At 39.5% G+C, this 21,227-nt stretch overlaps 2 protein-coding genes across 14 annotated transcripts in view; one reads left to right on the forward strand and one right to left on the reverse strand.

The window, feature by feature from the left end:
- Nucleotides 1–19,104, reverse strand: part of UBAP2L (ubiquitin associated protein 2 like) — a 39,805-nt gene extending 20,701 nt beyond the window's left edge. For 6 of the 13 annotated variants that reach the window (XM_024748274.1, XM_024748272.1, XM_024748270.1 and 3 more), the window contains exons 1-12: nt 18,959–19,104; nt 17,534–17,663; nt 16,238–16,315; nt 15,589–15,699; nt 11,751–11,952; nt 11,285–11,380; nt 10,817–10,862; nt 10,182–10,294; nt 8,077–8,136; nt 5,805–5,857; nt 3,752–3,837; nt 1,030–1,201 (exon numbers count right to left, since the gene is read on the reverse strand). In XM_024748274.1, the coding sequence (XP_024604042.1) occupies nt 1,030–1,201; nt 3,752–3,837; nt 5,805–5,857; nt 8,077–8,136; nt 10,182–10,294; nt 10,817–10,862; nt 11,285–11,380; nt 11,751–11,952; nt 15,589–15,699; nt 16,238–16,315; nt 17,534–17,623 (1,107 nt within the window). In that variant the 5' untranslated portion in view covers nt 17,624–17,663; nt 18,959–19,104. The remainder of the gene's footprint in view (nt 1–1,029; nt 1,202–3,751; nt 3,838–5,804; nt 5,858–8,076; nt 8,137–10,181; nt 10,295–10,816; nt 10,863–11,284; nt 11,381–11,750; nt 11,953–15,588; nt 15,700–16,237; nt 16,316–17,533; nt 17,664–18,958) is intronic. The other 7 variants (XM_024748277.1, XM_024748276.1, XM_024748275.1 and 4 more) reach the window with 5 other exon arrangements.
- A 1,734-nt stretch (nt 19,105–20,838) lies between these two features.
- The window catches only part of LTAP1 (lipid transport auxiliary protein 1), a 9,714-nt gene continuing 9,325 nt past the window's right edge, over nt 20,839–21,227 (forward strand). The window contains exon 1 of the mRNA XM_024748287.1: nt 20,839–20,994. Within this exon, the coding sequence (XP_024604055.1) occupies nt 20,854–20,994 (141 nt within the window). The 5' untranslated portion in view covers nt 20,839–20,853. The remainder of the gene's footprint in view (nt 20,995–21,227) is intronic.

Here is a 21,227-nt window from a genome sequence, read left to right on the forward strand (position 1 = left end):
GCTATAATTGATGACCTTGAATTTTAAAAAATATTCTGAATCAACAAGTCATTTGCCTTAAGTGCTCTAAGTTAATAACCAATATCACTACTTCCACATTTGTGGAGACTTTACCCATTATCTTATTTATCTTCCTGAAACCCTGTAAGATACGCACAGCAAGCACTCTTATCCCCACTTACAGAGAAACGGAGAAATAGCTAATAAGTGGGCAGATTCAGGAAGACCCCAAGTTTTTAGAAGCCTAGCTCAGAAATGTCTGGTTTAAATGAATACGTATGACAATTCTGCTCTATCAAGAAAAAGGGAACGGCTGGACTTCCCGGGTGGTCCAGGGGTTAAGACTCCGTGCTCCCAATGCAGGGGGCATGGGTTCAATCCTTGGTTGGGGAACTAAGATCCCACATGCCGCACAGTGCAGCCAAAAAAACAAAAAACAAACGACAGGGAACTGCTACAACCTTCCATCCAAGTTTAATTAGTATTACTAATACTAATTAGTATTAAAATTGGTTGTCATTGATTTTCACTCAAGAGTAACAGTGAACGATGTTTGCACAATAAGTATTCAGTAAATGATATTAACTCATTTTTTTTTAAAGTCTACACGTTAAAAAAAATACATTTAATTAATTAATTTATTTATTTTGGCTACGCTGGGTCTTAGTTGTGGCATGTGGGCTTCTTAGTTGTGGCATGCATGTGGGATCTAGTTCTCTGACCAGGGATCGAACTCGGGCCCCGTATATTGGGAGCGTGGAGTCTAATCCACTGGACCACAAGGGAAGTCTCCTAACTCATTTTTATAAGATGACTCAGTCTGTCCAAAGCTAAGTCCTCTCCTAGAGCTATATCCCCTACTACCCCTACTACCCAACTCGACATCTCTACACCCAAGTCAGCCTAGGAAGACAAAAGAAGACGCTTTACCTTGCCCCAAACCTCTGGGTATCACTGAAAGGAATTACTGTATGTATGTGCTGGGGTTGCAGAAAAGTTTGGTTAGGATACACCATGTTTCCTACTTACCATACTGTGATGAGAAAACGTGTTCCCTGAAGCAGGCTGTGATATGGCACTCTGCTTCGAGTTACTGAACACCAGAGGCTGGGCAAGAGAAGGAGCCTGAGATGGATCCAGATTAGATGAATCATTCTCCATTGAAGATGGTGTCTTCCCCAACAGAACAGCAAGGTCAATTCTGGTGGAGAGATGGGAGCTTGATGAATAAGGACTGAACATTCCAGCATTCCCCAACACCCGACTCAGATTATGGTTAGATCAAAATGAAGTCACTCCCCAGAAACACAAAGCCATGAAATGCTTAATTCATCAAAATAACAGATCTGTAAGAGCCACAACAGTATCTACCTATGCTCCAATGAGGCTGCCAACCTTAATAATGTTAAATATTTTAATTTTAGTGAAATTAACTTAGTGAAATATCAAATGTTACTTTTAATACAGCAGCTCGATAATTGGGCCAAAATTTACAAATTTTTACCCATGATTTTAATACTGAATACCTGTCATTACCAGTATCTAATAGATAAAACCACATACTAGAATGCTGGCATCCTCAAGCAGCTTTGGAACAAGAAGGGTTTGGGGAATTTTTCCCCAAATTTTTAAAATATTTCAAGTTACTTGTGATATAATGAAAATATATACTAGGGGCTTTGCAAATTTCCTGAGTAGTAGGAGTGTCGTTTGTTTTTCATAATTGGTCTCTTTCAACCAGTTTATGCTAATAAAGTAACTCAGGGTGGGACCCCTCACAGAGTTTCAAGAAGGCGGTGGGTCACCAGAAACACCAAGAAAGTGATTAGAGAGTTGGAACTTTCAGCCCCACCACACTCCACCCACTTCTAGGCAAGGAAGAGGAGCTAGAGACTGAATTCAATCACCAATGACTTTATCAATCATGCCTATGTAATGAAACTCTCATTAAAAACTCTTGAACAATGAGGTTCAGTGACCTTCTGGGATGGTGAACACATCGATGTGCCAGGAGGGCAGTACACCCAGAGAGGGCTTAGAAGCTCTGTGCTCCACCAACCCCCATACCATGCCCTATGCATCTCTTCCATCTGGCTCTTCCTGAGTACTGGTTATAATAAACCAGGGATAGCAAGTAAACTCTTTCCTGAGTTATATGAGTCATTCTAGCAAATTATTAAACCTGAGCAGGGGGCTGTGAGAACTCCCAAATTTATAGTCGTCTGGGCAGAAATGTGCAGGTGGCCCATTTGCAGCTGACCCCTGAAGTAAATAAAGGCAGTCTTGTGGTACTGAGCCGTCAACTTGGGTCTGCGCTAACTCTGGAGAGTTAGCGTCAGAACACCCAGCTGGTGTCAGAGAATTGAAGAATTGGTGTGGAAAAAAATCACAGATATTTGGTATCATAGAAAAAAAAAAAAAAGTATGGAGGTTCCTTAAAAAACGAAAAACAGAACTACTATATGACCCAGCAATCCCACTACTGGGCATATACTCTGAGAAAACCGTAATTCAAAAAGAGACATGTACCACAATGTTCACTGCAGCACTATTTATAATAGCCAGGACACGGAAGCAACCTAAATGTCCCTCAACAGATGAATGGACAAAGAAGATGTGGCACATATATACAATGGAATATTACTCAGCCACAAAAAGAAATGAAATTGAGTTATTTGTAGTGAGGTGGATGGAGCTAGAATCTGTCATACAGAGTGAAGTCAGAAAGAGAAAAATACCGTATGCTGACTCATATTTATAGGATCTAAAAAAAATGGTACTGATGAACCTAGTAGCAGGGCAGGAATAAAGACACAGACATAGAGAAGGGACTTGAGGACATGGGGGAGGGGAAGGGGAAGCTGGGGCAAAGTGAGAGTAGCATCAGCATATATACACTACCAAATGTAAAATAGCTAACTCTTGGGAAGCAGCAGCATAGCACAGGGAGATCAGCTCGGTGCTTTGCAATGACCTGGAGGGGTGGGATAGGAAGGCTCAAGAGAGAGGGGATATATGTATGAATATGGCTGATTCACTTTGTTGTACAACAAAAATTAACAGCATTGTGAAGCAATTACACTCCAATAAAGATGTATGAAAACAAAAAACACATTACCTCTGGTAATGACATCCTGAACATCCTATTCCTATTGCACTTCTCTTTAGGACATTCTGAATCAACAGCTATCATACCCAGGTCTAGAAATAATCCAAGAGTCTTTCAGGGGATAAAAACATTCCCTGACAAGTGTTATCTCCCTCTACTGACCCCAATACCTATGTTCAAGTTCTAAAAATTTCATAAGCCAGATCCTAGGGAAAAAAATTATCACCATACTCAGTGGGCTAAGCAAAGACCATAATTATTAAGCAAGAGAAGAAACTATTGAACAGTTCTGCAAATTCAGAAATAAATGAAAACTTTCCACTTTCAGCTTCTCTTTACCTGACTTACTACAAGTTCTAAGTTTTAATCAATACCTATGATGCTGACAAGGCTGACCTATGTATTAAAGGGCTATTTGGGGGAGAGTTAGCTTTAAAATTGTAATATAGGGATTTCCATTCAGTAGATTACTAATATCAACTCTTACAAATCTACCAATCAACTTAATAGGACCCTAATATGATTTGGTTATCATTATTACCAACACCATGGGAGTCTGTAGAGGTCCAGTGCCATTCTTCCTTACAACTAACTTAGCAGATACCCTTGGGAAAAGATAACAGAATTATACCACACACTTGCCTCTGACCAGCAGTGATTGTCACATTCTCCGCAGGCAGAGGCACTGACGACACATTAGAGGCAGTGAAGATCTTGGTCTCAGAAAGCTGGAAAACAGAGGAATTAGTCACTCCTAGTGTTAGGTAGGTTTCAGTCAGAAACCTGGCACAGGTTAAGGGGAATTCAACATCAAGAAAAAGGGGAAAACTCTTTGAAGAGAGAACTATCTACTCTAAGGAATCCTGAATGGACTGACCTTCAAGCCCCTTCTATCTGTGCACAATGGTTTTATCAAAAGAGAGGGTAGAATCAAGAAACCTAATAAAATCGAGTGGAGTCACATAATATGGGCACTGAACTTACAGGAAGGTGAATATGCTAGACAGAAAAACAGAGAAAGCCCCTTTATATTTTCCCGCTACAGCTCCCAACTCCTACCTCAATCCAAACCATACTTTATCTTCCACTACTCCTCTCAAAGAAAGGAAGATCACAGCCAAGATGAAGACAGATATAAGTTAATTCTTGGCTTTTGAGCAGTAAGGGCCCAAGTGCTGATGAGTTGATATATGGAGGAATAATTTTAACATGCACTTTTTGGGGACTTCCCTGGTGGCGCAGTGGATAAGACTCTGTGCTCCAAATGCAGGGGGCCTGGGTTTGATCACTGGTCAGGGAACTAGATCCGACATGCATGCCACAACTAAGAGTTTGCATGCCACAACTAAGGAGCCGGCGATCCGCAACTAAAGGAACCCTGGAACCACGACTAAGGAGCCCGCCTGCCACAACTAAGACCTGGTGCAACCAAATAAATAAATACATATATATTTTTAAAAGGCATTTTTTGCCTTAAAACTGACTTTGTTACACCTAGTCTCTCCACTATAAAACACTAAAATTAGGTAAACAATTGTAAGGAATAAATCTTCCTACTATTCAAAAGTTGATTTTTTTTGAGGGGGCAGGGCATGCTGCCCAGCCTTCTGGGATCTTAGGTCCCCAACCAGGAACTGAACCCTGGCCCTAGGCAGTGAAAGCGAGGAGTCCTTAACCACTGGACCACCAGGGAATTCCCCAAAAGCTGACTTTTAAAAAAACTTTTTGATTAAAATCTCCCCTCTAAAAGCAGTGAATCCACTCCCCCAAATATATCATTCTCTGAAAGGTGGTTAAGCTGACACGCCAAATCTTAGAAAGTATTCACAAAGCAGTCCAGCTCTGCTACAAGAGAAAAGAATCACCCTCTAATGCTGATACATCCGGAATTTTAAAACTCAGGCCTGAAAACCTAAACAGTCTTGACACATCATTCCCTCTTATCATATTCTGTCTTGACTGAATAAATACAAGTACAGGAAGGTTCCTCCATGATCACAGGAAACTGTAATTCATAGCAAAAGCTTGACTGTGACCAGGGAATCAGGAAAATTCTTTTACTCAGGTACTACTCCAGCGAATTCATATAGCTTGTTTATGTGCCACCCATCTATGAGGTTTCCTAGTTTAGTCAATCTGGAAGATAGCCAAACCTACATGTTCATCTCAATTACAATCACCACGATGCGCTCTTAGTACAAAAACAAAAAGGGTCCCAGAGTCAACCAGACTGTAAACTTAAGAACTTGGTACTGTAACTCTCATCTGTACCCACCTCTAAGCCAATTACAGGACCATACACCAATGCCTGAATGTGAACCAAATAACTGATTTGCTCCAAGGAGAGTCATGTGCCACCAGAAGCTGTTACTCAATGCACTACCTGCCTAACTCCATTTCTAGTGCCCTACCCAACCACCATCTCTTCCTGGGATAAATCCGACAATCAGATATTGGACTTACACAAGTGCACTTGCCCTTTCCATAGTCTGGTTCCACAGAGTCCTGTTCATGCCCAGTCTCCTTCATATAACATATGTGAAATGTTCTGGCTCAGAACACTATTTTGGATGTAAAAGTTTTGGGTCAGAATCTTAAGGGTGAATTTTGAGGGGTAGAAACATACCCATTTTCTATCCCTAAACACCACTTAGGGATAGAACGTACTAATGAGGAATGACCTGGGAATACCTACATCTTCATTCCAATCTTCAGTTCCCCACTCCTCTGTTGCAGTCCTCCATGCACCTGGGAATAAAGGAAAAACAATGAAGTAATTTTAAGTACCAGTACAAAGCACAGGCAGAAAATACGGACGTTTTAAACTTTTGGCAGCCAAAAGTGTAACTAGAATTTAGTAATCAGAAGGGATTCTTGGGCTTCAGAGGGAGGAAAAGACTTTTTAGAAAGGGATACCTCAGAACAACCAGGGTTTTAATAAGATTATGATTTCACAGCTACTTTCAGTTCTTGTTACACAGCTGTAATAGGAAAGAGAGCCAGACAGTAAGAAAGAGAGAAAATGCAAGAGACAGCAAGACTCCAATGGACCCAATGCTCCAAGCAATCTCTTAAGGGCCTTCAAGTCCTCTGACTTAGTAGTCTGTTCAGTGAAATGGCAGCAGACAATTTAAACTGAAACATGCAAGCTATACTTATTTGGTATAAGACAATACTGCAGGCAGTCTGAAGAAAGATGGTAGCAGGGGCAGAGGAACACAAATGGTTGCCACATTATAGTCAAAGGACAGTGAAGAAGGAAAGGCTTGAAATCCAAACTGAGAGCACTGACACCTACCTGCTATGGGAACTGAATTTAAAAATGCATACTCAGGGCTTTCCTGGTGGCACAGTGGTTAAGAATCCGCCTGCCAATGCAGGGGACGCGGGTTCAATCCCTGATCCGGGAAGATCCCACATACCATGGAGCAACTAAGCCTGTGCAACACAACTACTGAGCCTGCGCTCTAGAGCCCATGTGCCACAACTACTGGGCCTGTGTGCCACAACTACTGAAGCCCGTGTGCCTAAAGCCCATGCTCCACAACAAGAGAAGCCACCACAATGAGAAGCCTGTGCGCCGCAACGAAGAGTGGCCCCGCTCTCTGCAACCAGAGAAAAGCCCACGTGCAGCAACGAAGACCCAACGCAGCCAAAAATAAAAATTTAAAAATGCATACTCAGCAGAAGTCAAGTTTATAGATCGTTTTGATTTAACTATAAGAAACACCAATGGATCTGTTCTTTTCAGAAGACACGAGATGAGATTGAAAAATAAAATATGTGTAATAGTTACCGTACTGGTCCTAACTATACAAAACACAAAATCTGACCTGTAAAAGTCATGGCACAGACAATGGAGGGACACAGTTTCTGTAGGAGAGGTCCGTAAATAATCAAACCACCTTGCATATTCCCCTTGTTTTGCTTCACGTATACGCATAACCTCAGAAAAGGAACCTGGCATTTTTTAAGGAGTACAGGTGAGTTTCTATGAGACCTAAAATTCTTCCCTTCAACCAAAGAACCACACTAAGAAACAGGAAGCTCTGTGTAGCAAGGACCAGAAAACGCCTTATTTTCTTCTCTAGAATAACAGTATATATTTAATAATTCTTAAAACGTTCTCTCCAAATGGAGAAACTTCTTACAAGAATGAAAGAATGAAGGCGTGGCATTCAGATTTCACTGTCACTGAAGAGAAATATTCCAACACCTACAAAACCCGTCTGAAATTCTCTTAAACACTTAATAATGAAAAATCCTATTTCCTAGAGAAAAATATGTTCAGTGCAATGCCTTTCCCAGGACAATGTTAAAACTATGCCAGGGAAATTCCAAACCACTTAATAATGACAATGTTCTCCAAATCAAACTAAAGCCCAATCTCAGTTTAGACAAGTTACAAACCACACTCTTCTATCCCTCTCTAGTGATGGCATTTTTCCTCCCCATTGACAACCATCCCACCCTGGCTAATTGGAATCCAAAATCTGGGTTAACACATACACACAATCCTAGAATTGGAAGTGATCTAAGAAGTCATTTACTACTGAGAGGCTATCTCTCAATGCAAGAAATTTTTTTTCCCCTGCACTCTGGCGACTGCATCTGGAATGGAAAGGAAGACTGCAGACAGCTACTTGACACCTTCCTATATAGGACATATGGTCTTGGCTAAGGAAAAGGACTATACTGAGTAAGCGTTAAGGCACAGAAAGAGTACAAATGCTCCGAACAAAAGATTAGGGCTTCCATTCCATCAGCAAAAAGCACAGACAATGTAAATGTTAAATATTCATTAAATAAACTAATTTTTTTAAGGAGGAAAAACAGGCACAGAATATGAGAGAAAAAAGCAGAAAAATAAAAAGCAGGAAAACAGAAAAATGACATATCCACAGATATTTCAGTTCATAAAAATCTATTAAATATCCGGGGCAGTTAGGCGCCTGGATGTATCATACCAGGAGCAGTCTCAAATTTTCGGGGATAATTTGACCCCTCAACCCCAATGAAATCAAGTCCTGAAACAAAAAAGAAAAGAAAAGAAAAAACAACCAGTGAAATTTTGCTTGTGAATGAGAATGTTTGCCCCCAACACACAATTCCCACTGTACCTGTGGATATTTTAAGGGTAGATTTGAGTCTCTTTTTAAATTAAAAAGGGAATTTGTAATTTGCTATCATGAAAACACAAAAAGAGATCATGCATGAAGCTAAGTTCAAATCATGAAACTTGAAGGGAATGCATGAAACTATACTCAACACTTTCATACTAACAAGCAATTCACATAATTTTTCATTCAGCCACAAATCAAAAATTTCTGAGTCTAGCCTCCCAAATCTGCTATTCTCTACTCGGTATAAACAAACACACACCTCTTCCTTCCCTCTCTCTTTTCCCAACCAGATCCTTGTTGAAAATAGCTAAGGCTTTCAATCTAGGACTGGGACTCCATGCTCAATTTTCTAATTTTGCCTAACAAATCCCTTGACTTCTATTATCTTTTCTGCCAATGATAAAAAGCCAAATACCCAAGAACGAACTACAGCTCAGAAACATATCTGTTATTCGGACTGTTACCAATGCTCTACAAAGCCATCAAGAGATGAATGAAGGGGGCTTCCCTGGTGGCGCAGTGGTTGAGAGTCCACCTGCCAATGCAGGGGACACAGGTTCGTGCCCCGGTCCGGGAAGATCCCACATGCCGCAGAGCGGCTGGGCCCATGAGCCATGGCCGCTGAGCCTGCGCGTCCGGAGCCTGTGCTCCGCAAAGGGAGAGGCCACAGTAGTGAGAGGCCCGCGTACCGCAAAAAAAAAAAAAAAAAAAAAAAAAAAAAAAAAAAAAAAAAAAAAAAAAAAAGAGATGAATGAAGAGCAGTTCTAATGCCTCCAAAGTATAAGTTAAAACAGAAAAGGATATTTCATAGCCAAATGGTTAAGGGACTTCAAAAAGATATCTAGCTTGCCAATAACTTTAGCCTCCACCAATGAGAAATCTGTATTAAAAATGAGTTTATAAGATAGCTTGATGAACAAAAAGCAAGTAACATTCAAGACCTGAGGTACAGCATATTGTGGGCAGTAGATGAGAAGTGATTTGTGCCAAAGACCTTCCTAAAGACGCAGGATTAAGGTAACTGATCTCTGAAAGGGGGTAAGGCAAATTTAAATGGATAAGGAGTCAAAGAGCCTATTTCATGCTCTACTATTAACCCTTCCGCCACTTTGTAAGAGGAAAAATTTCTCAGGCTTTCCATGTGCTGGCTCAGCCAGAAAGAGGTAGCTGGTCTCATAAGAAAGTACTCTGGAACCAAGAGGCTGTTCTTATTTAAAGTAGTAAAAGTTATCTCTTACTCCCAAACACATCTTGGTGTACCCCACAAGCCTAACATATCCTCAAACATATATACACTACTCAAATATGCATCAAAGTCAGCTAACAAAAAAAGCGAATCCCATACTCTACCACACCCAGAAGACAATCCAACAAAGAAAGGCAGAAAGTCTCCAGATTTCCTTCTTGCCCATTAAACTGAGATTTCCCAAAAATTAAGGGAAAAAGATACTCCTATCTCTGTATGCAGAAACAAATAAATTGACAGTGGGCTTTGATTCTGGGCTCTATTCATCTTTACAAGTAGTGGATTGATTAATTCTGGATATCTTTTCAAAAGGCAAAGTTAAGTAGCCAAACAGAAACACTAGGAAATACAATTGGAACTAATGGTATAATGGAAAGAGCATGAACTTTGAGAGTCAAAAAACTCTGAGTTCAAATACTAGCAAATTTCATAACCACTCTTGCAGTCTAAGTCTTGTCATCTGGAAAGTGATGATAAATAATGTCTATTTTATAAAATAGTGATGAAGATCAGGTGAAACAGCATGTATAATGTGCCCATGGGCACAAAGTAAATGAAGGAGAGTACACTGTAATTCTGTTGTCACCCCTTTCCTCTCTCTGACTCAGCAGCCAAAAACTACTCCACTTTTTTGTTAAGTATATCCTCAAAAAAATTATTTCCTTAGATTCCCAGAGACAAGAAACTAATAAAAGTCACTCACTCGTCCCATCATCTGGTTCAAAGTGGCCAGTGTTGTTCCATGTATTGCCGCTATTATTGCCATAGTTATCATCAGTATTGGCCGGCTCTGCATAATCAGCTGGGTTAAAGGTTCTGGGAGAGAAAAAAAAAAAAAAAAGCTTAAAAGAGTCTCTGAGCTCTAAGCAGCACCAGTGAAAATTAACTCAAAAGGAGGGCAATCAGAATCTTGACTGTCTCTTTCCTAGTACAGATCAACCATGGCCCCATTCTATAAGCCTATAAGCTGTCTACTTTTGCTCACTTACCAGCTTACCTAAAATTTCACGGTATAATCTTTTTTTTTTAATAATTTTAATTTATATCCACTATCCCTTTTGGATTAGGACACCAATAAAATCCACATGAAGATTTTGAGAAAACAGCAGGTATGTGTATTCAAATGAGATAAAATAATTCAGGTGGTAAATGCTTATCTCCCAAAAATAAGCCCTATGCCTATACACAGCTGATGAGATAGTCCAGCAATCTTTCTGATCACATTTTGGTTATAGCTGCCTATTATCCTCAGGATACCAGGATATTAACCATGCTAAAACATTATGGTAATGCTTAAGGAAAAATTAAAGACTTTAACACTGGATCAATGAAACTTACCCCATTCCTTGAGCAGAAAACCTTCCTCCCCGCCTACCAGAGCCACCTAAAGAATGAGAAAAAGAGGGAGAAAGAAATATTTTAGAAGTTGATATAAAATCACCTTGCCAACAGAGGCAGCTTTGGAAAGTAAGTGGTTGACATCATCAGATATTCCTTCTCTCACTCTGTAGCACATCAGTTAATATAACACAGCAGGACAATTATTATTGACAAGGTTGTTCCTTTGCTGATCAAACTGCTGGATCCTCAAGCAAATACAATAATAGCAACAATAAAGAGCAGAGGAAATGACATCTACCTTCCTTCCCACTGCCCACTCAGTAGTCTCTAGAATTTGCATGACACCTCAACAATTAAGGTATCCAGAGTCCATGTGAATTTGTCTGGTTTTAAATAAAGCAGACCCCTACTAAACTAATAAGAGTAGCTTGCCCCCAATATCCATCCCGCCAACAAACTGATCACCTCTGCCTCGGCCACGACCTCTTCTGCCTCTTTCTGTGCCTCTTCCAGAAGGCCCTCCACTCTTGGTGCCATCTAATCCATTTTCCTGACCTCGAACTGAAATTTAAAAACAAAACAAAACAAAACAAAACAAAACACCACAGATGGCCAGAGCAAAGTGAATAGAAAGTATGTACATAAATGGTATGTATACATGGTGGTGGGGAGACAAAAACAAAGAAGAGAAAATGAGCTGGAAGGATGGAACATGATGGTTACTAGGGAATGGTTACTAGTCAAACAATTTTACAAACGGCTACAAGGTAACTTCATGCTCAACTGGTGGCTGTTGCTAGAAAAGGCTACATGCAAGAAATGCCAAGGTCTCAGAACAGATGATTTTAAGAAAAATCAAAAGGATGATATAATGGTTACTAGATCCAGCCTCGCAGAGCCCTGACATCCCTCAAGTCTAGACATTACTAACCCACAACTAGTTTTGTTAAAGCCCCATGCATACACTCTCGTCCGCGGCTGGCACCTCTCCCCCGTCTTGGTGGCCCACCACGTCGCCGACTATAGTCTCTGTCCCGGTCTCGATTTTCTTTGCCTTCCTCGTTGGATTCCGTTTGGCCACTGTCCTTCTGTCCTGAGACTCCTTTCTTCTTCCCAACCATCTCCCAGGAATGCTAAAGAAGAGCAGAGCATTCATGTCTAATCAATATAGGTTGCTACCAGGAAACCAGAGATAAAAGCTGGGACAACTGTTAACCATTCTCCTCTCAGCATCCACATCTAAGATAACTTCTATTAGTTTATTTCTGTTTAAGTGGAGAGTATAGACAAAACCTCAAAACAAATTCTACACCTATCACTGCAAAATTGAAGCCCTTTTTGTAGAAGAGGTGCTTATAAGCAAATGGATTGCAAGGATCACTTCCAAAAGGGTTACCGAGATCTCTATCCAGTTCAGTCAATCGGCGTGGTAGTCAAAGGACCTAGTTACTTACTGGACCTTTCTGTCAAGTGTGTTTCCTGGGCTGAAAAAACTAATTCCCTTTGGATTCAGTGACTCCCAGTTTCTTATAGCCTTATCCATGTCAAATAAAGCAGAAAAGAAAACTGAAAGTTTGTAAAAGTTAACTCTGAATTCAGAATGAACGAATAGCATTTGACTCTTGAGTATATTCTCTAATTCAGCAACCTAGAATTTAGGAGGAAAACAACTATACCTACTCCCCAACCCACCCCGCTTCACACACACCAATTTCCTTTATTTAAAAGAAGACCAAATAGCAGTCAGGAAAGCACAGCCCTGGCCTTGAGACATGCTGACTATAGGAAGCCTTCCATTCCTGGTTTTATTCACTGTGTTCTCCCCTATACATCCTGAATTGCTACAATATGATTCAACCTTCCTCAAAGCAGTTCATTCCAGATTGCAGGAGGGAATATTTACAGTAAGGAAAATGAGCTAAACAGTCTTGCAAAAACTCATTCCTTAGGAAAATGAGTTTTATAAATTTGAAGGTTTTTTTTGGCCTCGCTGTGTGGCTTGCAGGATCTTAGTCCCCTTACCAGGGATTGAACACAGGTTCTCAGTAGTGAAAGCGTGGGGTCCTAACTACCAGCGAATTCCCTATAAATTTAAAGTTTTAAACACACAAATACATTGATTTACAAATTTTTGCAGAAAATATGTACAAATAAATGTTCCAGTTCAATCACCAAGACTATCAGAGCTTTACTATCCTAGATACCATCTAACCCAAACTACAATGGCCCTGTTGCTCAGCAACAGGTATCTAATACCCAATAACTTTGAAAATATGGAATAGTAATATGAAACTACTATTAGTTTTGTCAGGGTTGATAATAATATTGTGGTCATATAAAAGAGTAACCTTTAAGGGAAACATGCCAAAGAATTCAGGAAATAAAGTACTATGATATCTACAACAACTTATTTCCAAATAATCCCAAGTGTCCACCAGTGGATGAGTGGATAAACGAGATGTGCTACAAACATACAACGGAATATTATTCAGCCTTAAAAAGGAGTGAAATTCTGACACAAGCCACAATATAGATAAACCTTGAAAACATTTTGCTAAACGAAGACACAAAAAGACAAATATTATTTGATTCCACTCACATGAGGTACCAAGAACAGGCAGAACCTTACACGAGGTAGTGAAAATAGGTGTTACCCCAACATGGGAGTCGGGAAACAGAGAGTTAACTGTTTAATGGATACAGTTTCTAATTAGGAAATGAATAAATTCTGGAAATGGATAGTGGTAATGGTTGTCCAACACTGTGAATGTCCTTAATGTCAATGAATTGTATAATTAAAATGGATAAACTGGTCTATTTAGTTAAGTATATTTTACCACAATTTAAACATTTTTAAGTTCAAAAACAGTAAATTTAAAACTATACTAAAAGCATACCTACATATTCTAAAAAGTCCACAAGAAATAGTTTACTAAAAACTAAGTATCTGCCTAGCACTCGGCAGCTCCTTGTTGCCTACTCTTTCAACCCACCCAGATTCCACATTATAGCTGGTAGGTCAATTTTTGCTCACAGTAGCTTCAATTCATAAATTATAGTAACCTTGTAGCTAAATCTACATCAGCAACACTGGAAAACAGACTCGACACAGTTCTTCGAGTTTTTGCTACCCTGTCTCAAAACCTGATAGGTTTCAGAAACCTGTCACCTTTTTCTTCTCTATGGTTATACATCAGCTGCTGACACCAGATGGGTTCTGTAAGTAAAAAGAATTACTATAATCTTCCCGAGGCACTGCCAGTTTTCTAATACGATCTCATCCAACCAAATACATCCAACATTGATTCCCACTGGTTTCACTAGTAGCTTATTTATTTGTGGCATAAACCTACATTCTCTACCCTTTTTTTTTTTTTTTTTTTTTTTTTTTTTTTTTTTTTTTGATAATGTGAATTTTCCTTTTTTCTTTTTTGATACTGTGAAAGGTCAGACTTGCAGCACTAGGCAGGAGATGCTAGAAGGTGAAACAAAATATGACTTGTGCAAAAAAAAAAAAAAAATTCACTTTTTTTTTTTTTTTGGCTGTGCCATGCAGCATGCAGGACCTTAGTTACTCAACCAGGGACTGAACCCGTGCCCGCTGCACTGGAAGCTTGGAGTCTTAACCACTGGACCGCCAGGGAAGTCCCCCCAAAATTCACACTTTTTAAAAGTGTAAGTAGATCCACCTCTACCTCTAACCCACTCCCTCGAAAATACAGAGGCAATTACTCTGGAGTAAACTCAAGATGAACCAGAACTGCTTTCTGATTATCCAGGCAGTAATTTTCAAACAAGACCCATAATATAAAATCTAATCTAGGACCACACTTTTGAAGAGAAAAAGGTACGAATTTAAATTCAATGATTAAAAATAGTTTTTCACTATTATTTCCCATTGCTTCGAGGAAACTGACAAACCTCCAACATTCAGCTAAAGTGACACTGTAACATCAGTTAAGTTAATCTCTCTAAGGATGAAATCTGGTTATCAATTTCAACCAAAGATCCCCTGAGTAAGACCACGTAAATAAAAATGACTTCAAATGATACACTCATTAAAAAAATAATAATAAAGGTCTCTACTAAACACCGCAGGAACATCCCAAAGATTAATTAGTAAGGCAGAATCCCTGCTCTTAAGGGGCTTAAAAATTTGAAACAGTAATAAGACAATAACAAAACACAGGATTCTCATTAAATGGAAAGGAAAGGAGGAGGTGAAAGCAACTCTAAATTCTAGGGCAAGAGTTCCTCCAATATCCCCTGTCATCTCCAGGGATGGTCAACAGGCTCTAAAGTTTGTTTCTCTGCTAATTCAACAGAAGTAAGTTCACATGATGAAAAGGTATTGTGAAATGTAAAGCTGATATTGGTGGGAGTGTTCTGAAATCAGAATCCAGTAGTCTGTGGCTTTGTTCAATAGCAATAAAACATGTGAGCAGAAATCTTCCATGATTAGTAACTAAGGCTATTAAATAGCACCTCTAACTCAGACTAACCAAATCTTGAAAACAGTCACTAGCCTAGAATGAATAATTTATTTCCAGGCCAACTAGAAGAAACTGATTTTATCTGTTTTCTCCTATTAATTGTACATAAATTTTAAGTTTTGCAACCTGCGGTAAATAATCTTCAAGACAGTTGCTTGCTTTATTTGGAGAATAAGATACTGTGCTTTAAGGTGAGTTACCCCACTTGCTATTTCTGGAATTTACTAGCCTCTCAACGAGGGACCCACTTTCTAGAACACTTTATTAGCACTCTACCGTATCTGGGTTTCCTTCCAGCAGTACATTGATGGCTCTGTTGACATCTCCATTGCAGTCATGCAAAGCAATGACACATTCATCCTGGTTCTTGCCTGTGATATCAATCAACTGAAAGAGAAAGATCAGCAACCATCATGAACAAGCCCGCACTCCCCACAAAAGAAAACTAGGTGAAAAAAAAGGGAGCAGACACAGCTGAGTTTAAAAGAAACAGGCTTAAAAAAGTAAAACATGCAGAATTTTGGTACTCTAGTTCCAAAAGCAAAATATTAACAACCTATGATTAGGGATGGGGCAAAAGTATTTATAAAGCAGTTGAATAACAGAGCATCTAATAGAGAATCAAATGCAGAAGCATACAGGATCCAGTATACCATGACTTGCCACATTTCCTAGATGCCACAACTATTCGAAGCTGCTGTACAATGGTATCAACAAAGTCATTCAATAAACAAGAGGTTAAAATTAAGGTAAAACCTCTTTGAACAAGGTATCTGTCCAAAGGGGTACAATCAGACAATAAAAGCACTCATAATTCGTTTAATACTATAGTGGAAAATATCCTGGTAGGCATCAATTCTATTTAACTGTGCTTTGATCTTGATGTCTTTTTCCACAGCTTATGGCAAATTAGCGATACACTCACTTGTTTCACCTTTTCCTCAAAGTCAGCATCATTATGGTCCGAAATCATCTGTGCAAGTCGAATTTGTTCCGCAGTGGCCTAAGAAAGCGTGATCAAGAGACAACAGTTTAGAGAATAAGAGGGACCTATATAGTCAATATTCATCATCTCCCACCCCAATTTCCTTCTCCTTGTTACAAATGACCAACTAATAAAACGCTACCACCATGACAACAAAGAGTGAAGCTGTGACTATTTCAAGCTACAATCTCTAAAAAAGCAGGGAGCTTTTTCACCTATGTTCACAGTTAAAGAGACTTTCACTTTGGGGTCACAGCACCACTTTGAAACGTCTGTGCCTTAATTCAATTTCATTTATTTGCAAAGTCATGTGTAAACCCTGTTCCTGATTCTGCAATGACCAATGCCACCCTTTTATTCCTTAGGGATGAGAATATCATTAAGGTTTAGTCTGAGGATACACTCGGCATATCTTCCAAGTATCCAGTGTATGTTTATAAGATGTCAGAAATTTTAGCCCCAACTGAGATTAAGTACTAAAATTCTGCTAGAAATTCACCTGGAAAAAGAAGTGAAAGAAAAATGAATAAGAGGAAAGTTCTAGTCTTACATATTCAATTTAACTGACCATAACCAAATACAAATTAATTCATTCATATTAGGTGCCAACAAATACCAGACTAGTTATTAAAAAAAAAAAGATTATATCTAAATCCAACTTAAAAAGAAAAAAAAGAGAGAACTCATAAACCTCAGCACCCAGGTGCCAAGGAGGTTAATTTACTCTTTAAAACTGAGCAATACTCTAGGGTGTCTCATCTGTTAATCTTGAAGGAACATAGTAAAGATGCTAACTCCTCATGGGAAAGGAAAAATCAGATTAGGCCTCAATGAGACCAGAGAGGAAAACAAAAGACAAGTTAGGGAAAAGAAGAGCAAAGGAAAGGAAGAAGGTGGCAAGACAAAGATTGGCTAGAGGGATATCAAAGTGCAAGGTCTAGGAAATAAGAAATGTATTGCTATAACAACCCAGATGAATGAAGGAAAATGCTATCTTAGAGATACAAAGCACAGGACCCATTCTTTCCAAGCCTCATAATGCAGTAAATTAAGCCCATTGCATCACAGCATGTCATTAACAGTTATCAGGCCCCAAGTGAAAAGAGGCATGGATTAGAAAATAAGAATAACGAACCCAAACTAATAATCCAAAGCACAGAATGATGCTGCACTAGATGGAAACCAGTATCAACCAGCAAGGCTACCCCATGGATCCATATCCCTTGGGTTCTTTACCTGGGGCCGCTGCTTGTGCTGTGTCTGATTTTGGTTTTGAGGTGGTTCCCAGTTTCCCCGGGCTCGGTTAGTGCCCACCGACGTCATCATTTACAGTATATACAAATAACAGTATTTACAAGGTAGAATACTGAAAGATTTAAGAAAAAAAGAAAAGTTTAGATGTTAAATGTGGGCAAAATGTTTTCAACCTCTCTTTCATCAGCACCTTCACCACTTTCACTTCTTTAAAGAGACAAACCAACATTCACCTGTTCTTAAGACAGATTTCCAGTATGATAAATTCCTTAGAGAACTATGACTATTTATCCATTTTTGTAAAACAAGAAATATATAAAACATGTGTTGTGATGGTTTGTTTTAAAGTTATGAGCACGATTTGGTTACAGTCCCCTATAGGCAGCCTTTGTGAAGTTTTGCTATCTTGATAGTAAGCAAAACAATGTTAATAATCAAGTCTTCCAATAGGCGAAAATACCCAACGTCCCTTTGACAGAAGGAAAGATAATCAGCAAAGCCTGGAAACAAAAGCCTTCCAGGAAGGGTCTATACTCCAAATAAAAACAATTTAAAATGCTGTACTCAACCTACCTTTGAAAACAGCTTTACCTGCCTTACAACCTTTCAAAAGTAAGTTGCATGTGTCCTCCATCATTTGGGAAAGGACAAGCTCAAGCCTAGCCTCTTTCTTCCTCCCTCAAGTTTCTATCTCTCAGTATGGTGTGGGGGCTCCCACACCTTTCAGCAAGGCACGTATCAGCCCCAGTGACTTTGCCCAGAATCTCAGTTCCTTGGATAATAATTCTAACACGCTGTTTTTGTGGCTGCTTCTGTGGCTGCTTCTGTTGGTTTCCTAAGTTCACAGTTCCAAGAAACCAGAATTGCAATTCCCCTCCACCACTCACCTTAATATATAGAGAATCCCAAATTTGTCCCAAACCAAAAGCATCTAGCACAGAGTTTTATTTGGAAGAAAGTGCTTCTGGGAAGTCATTTTAAACTTGAGACATTATTGCCAGCAAGATGACTTTGTTGAGTCTTTAGAGACATGGAACACACAGGGCCTTCCCAAAACCAGATCAGTTTTGTTAGTAACACTTCTAACAAGCAAAGATTCTACTGAATTTAAGTTGCCTTCATTGATACTTTGTTTTATAATGCAATCTCAGCTGTTGCATTTAGTAAACAAAGAAAACATTCATCATATGATGGAGTGCTCAAAATAAGGTTACACTGCATTGTTTTACTCCCTGCCAAAGAGGAGAAGTTTATACTTTTTTGCTCTATATTGAATTTTTTTTCATTAATGATACTCCATATAAGGTAATTCTAAGCTGCCCAGAAGACATTGATGGATTTGAGGGACAGGTAGGCTGGGCTTCTAAAGAAATATGCAAGGATTAATATTAGGAGACTGAATTTCACCTGTTTCTTGGGTCACAAAGAAAGCCAACTTCCCTGTGGATAAATTCTTCAGCCAGTTGGGTCAATATGTTACATAGGTCTTTGCTGTTTGATGCAGTCATTAAGAATTGAGTTTTACATTTCCTGTCACCAAGAAATATTTTTAAGGAAAGTGCATGGCTAATTTTTAACCATTACCTCTTCTCCCTACACAAACGTGCACAAAAAGGCCTGTAAATATGTATAGATAGTACAGGATTATTTGATACACTGTAGTCCACTTTCCCAGGCTGCCATTATTGTCAAGTTCCAACACTTAATTTACAATAAACAAGTGTTATTCAACCAAGAACGCCTGGATTCAAATCAAACAGAAAATGAAAAAATATCAGGCTTTATTATAATTGACTCTAAGATGAACATTCTAACATGGGAGTGGCCTCTCCTGTAACTTACAAATATTGATTGCTTTCTACTCATCATGTGATTTCAATTTGTGAGCATGAGTTACACTACCGATATGAATTTCAGGACTACCTGTATGGACAACTGCATGTACAGTACCAATCAATGTAAATACATTAAAAAGTCATTTTGAAAGCCACACAATTACTCAGGAAAGGGGAAAAATAAAATCCTCCTAATCACTCTTGCTATTAGCTTCCACTTCTCTCTTACAAATGCTTTGAAATGTGTGACTAAGACAATGTGTGACTAAGACAATTTTACCACCTAGGTAGTAACAACACTGACCAAAAGATCAAAAGTAAGTGATGTGGGATGGATCACTGGAGGGCACAGAATTAGTAGCCTTTTAGTAGCAAGCAGAGACACATACCCAGAGTTATCACAGAGATGAGGAATCTTGTTAAGTACTCTTTCTTAAAACAAAAATATTTAAGCGAAGTAGGTGACAAGTATTGGAGACCAAGGGAATAGTGCAGGAACAAATACAGATTTCAATACAAGAGTGCCCTTGACTGTTTTCTGAAAACCAGCTACTTAAAAAAATAGCCAGAGAAATTTTACAGAAAAAAATAAATAACAAGTATTTATTGAGTATCTACTATGTGTCCAATACTTTAGAAAATACAAAAGCAATATGACTTGGTTGCTGCCCTCAGGGAGCTTACAATCTAATTTGAGAAACAATTCAGAAACTATGAAGCTGGAAGGGGGGTGGGTAAGGCTTGCTACTTCTAACAGAGCAACTAATTCCCCTAGATGCTCTGTGGAAATGATCCCTGCATCCCCTTCCCCATCAACTTGAATCTAATTTAAAAAAGAGTACTTCCCAGTTAGGACACATTTGGCAACAAGGGGCTTTAAGTCAAAATCCAAACAGTACATTTTAAGGCCTTTCATCATTAGTTTACATGCCAGCAACACTTCCCGACTTCCCATTCACGACGGAAATAATCACTGGGATAGTCAAATCTTTAAGGACAATGGTTGTAGGATCTCAAAGCAGTTTTAACAACCCATACACAGCCAAAACGTTTTACTTCTCCTGTATTTCAGGTTGTCACTGACCCTCATCACATCCCAGCAAGTCACATCAGACATCCATCCCCAAAGCAGAATATGGGTGGTGGAAGTGGATGGGGAGAAGACAAAAAGGATTTCTCCATCTAATAATCAGGGACAATCAAAGGCAAAAGGGGTAACAATAACAACAAAAAAAAGGCCTGTTACTGTGGTGTTTTTCTTTCCACAACATCCTACACCAGAGATGGCTACATTTCAAGAACGGTGGTAAAGGAGCGGCCTCCTGTTTGTGACATCAGTTTGCAAAGCAATTTAAGGACTGTCCACAAGGTGAAGGGTCGAAGAAATTTGGAATTCCTGTCCCATTATAAGAAGAGTGAACACATACCCCACTGCTCTAATGACGTCCCTTAGGCGCAATATACCCTATGGGGGCCTTCAGGCCCAGCTTCCCAAATAACATCATTAATTGTTTGGGGTACCCAAAACTACAGTATGGAAGACAGGAAGCTAAAGACAGCAGCAAAAAAATATATTCCAAGAGCTGGAGCGGTGAGCAAGAAGGAAAGGTAATAAGACGAGCTGACAAAGAGGCTGGAAACGGAGAGGGGACGCAAGCCCACGCGTGGAGGATGGGAGGCTCACCCCGCTCAGCGCCACATCGGGAGCTCCCGGGGCCAATCGCCTCCTTACCTCCCACCCGGAACAAATTAATCCTCCGCACTCCAAACTGAGGGCCACATGGGGGAGTTTGGGGCAGCTCCACCCCATCCCCCTTCCTCCCCCCCCCACACACTCCGCC

The sequence above is a fragment of the Neophocaena asiaeorientalis genome, unplaced genomic scaffold, assembly GCF_003031525.2.
Source record: "Neophocaena asiaeorientalis asiaeorientalis breed wild unplaced genomic scaffold, Neophocaena_asiaeorientalis_V1.1 scaffold76, whole genome shotgun sequence".
In the NCBI taxonomy this organism is placed as follows: Eukaryota; Metazoa; Chordata; class Mammalia; order Artiodactyla; family Phocoenidae; genus Neophocaena; species Neophocaena asiaeorientalis.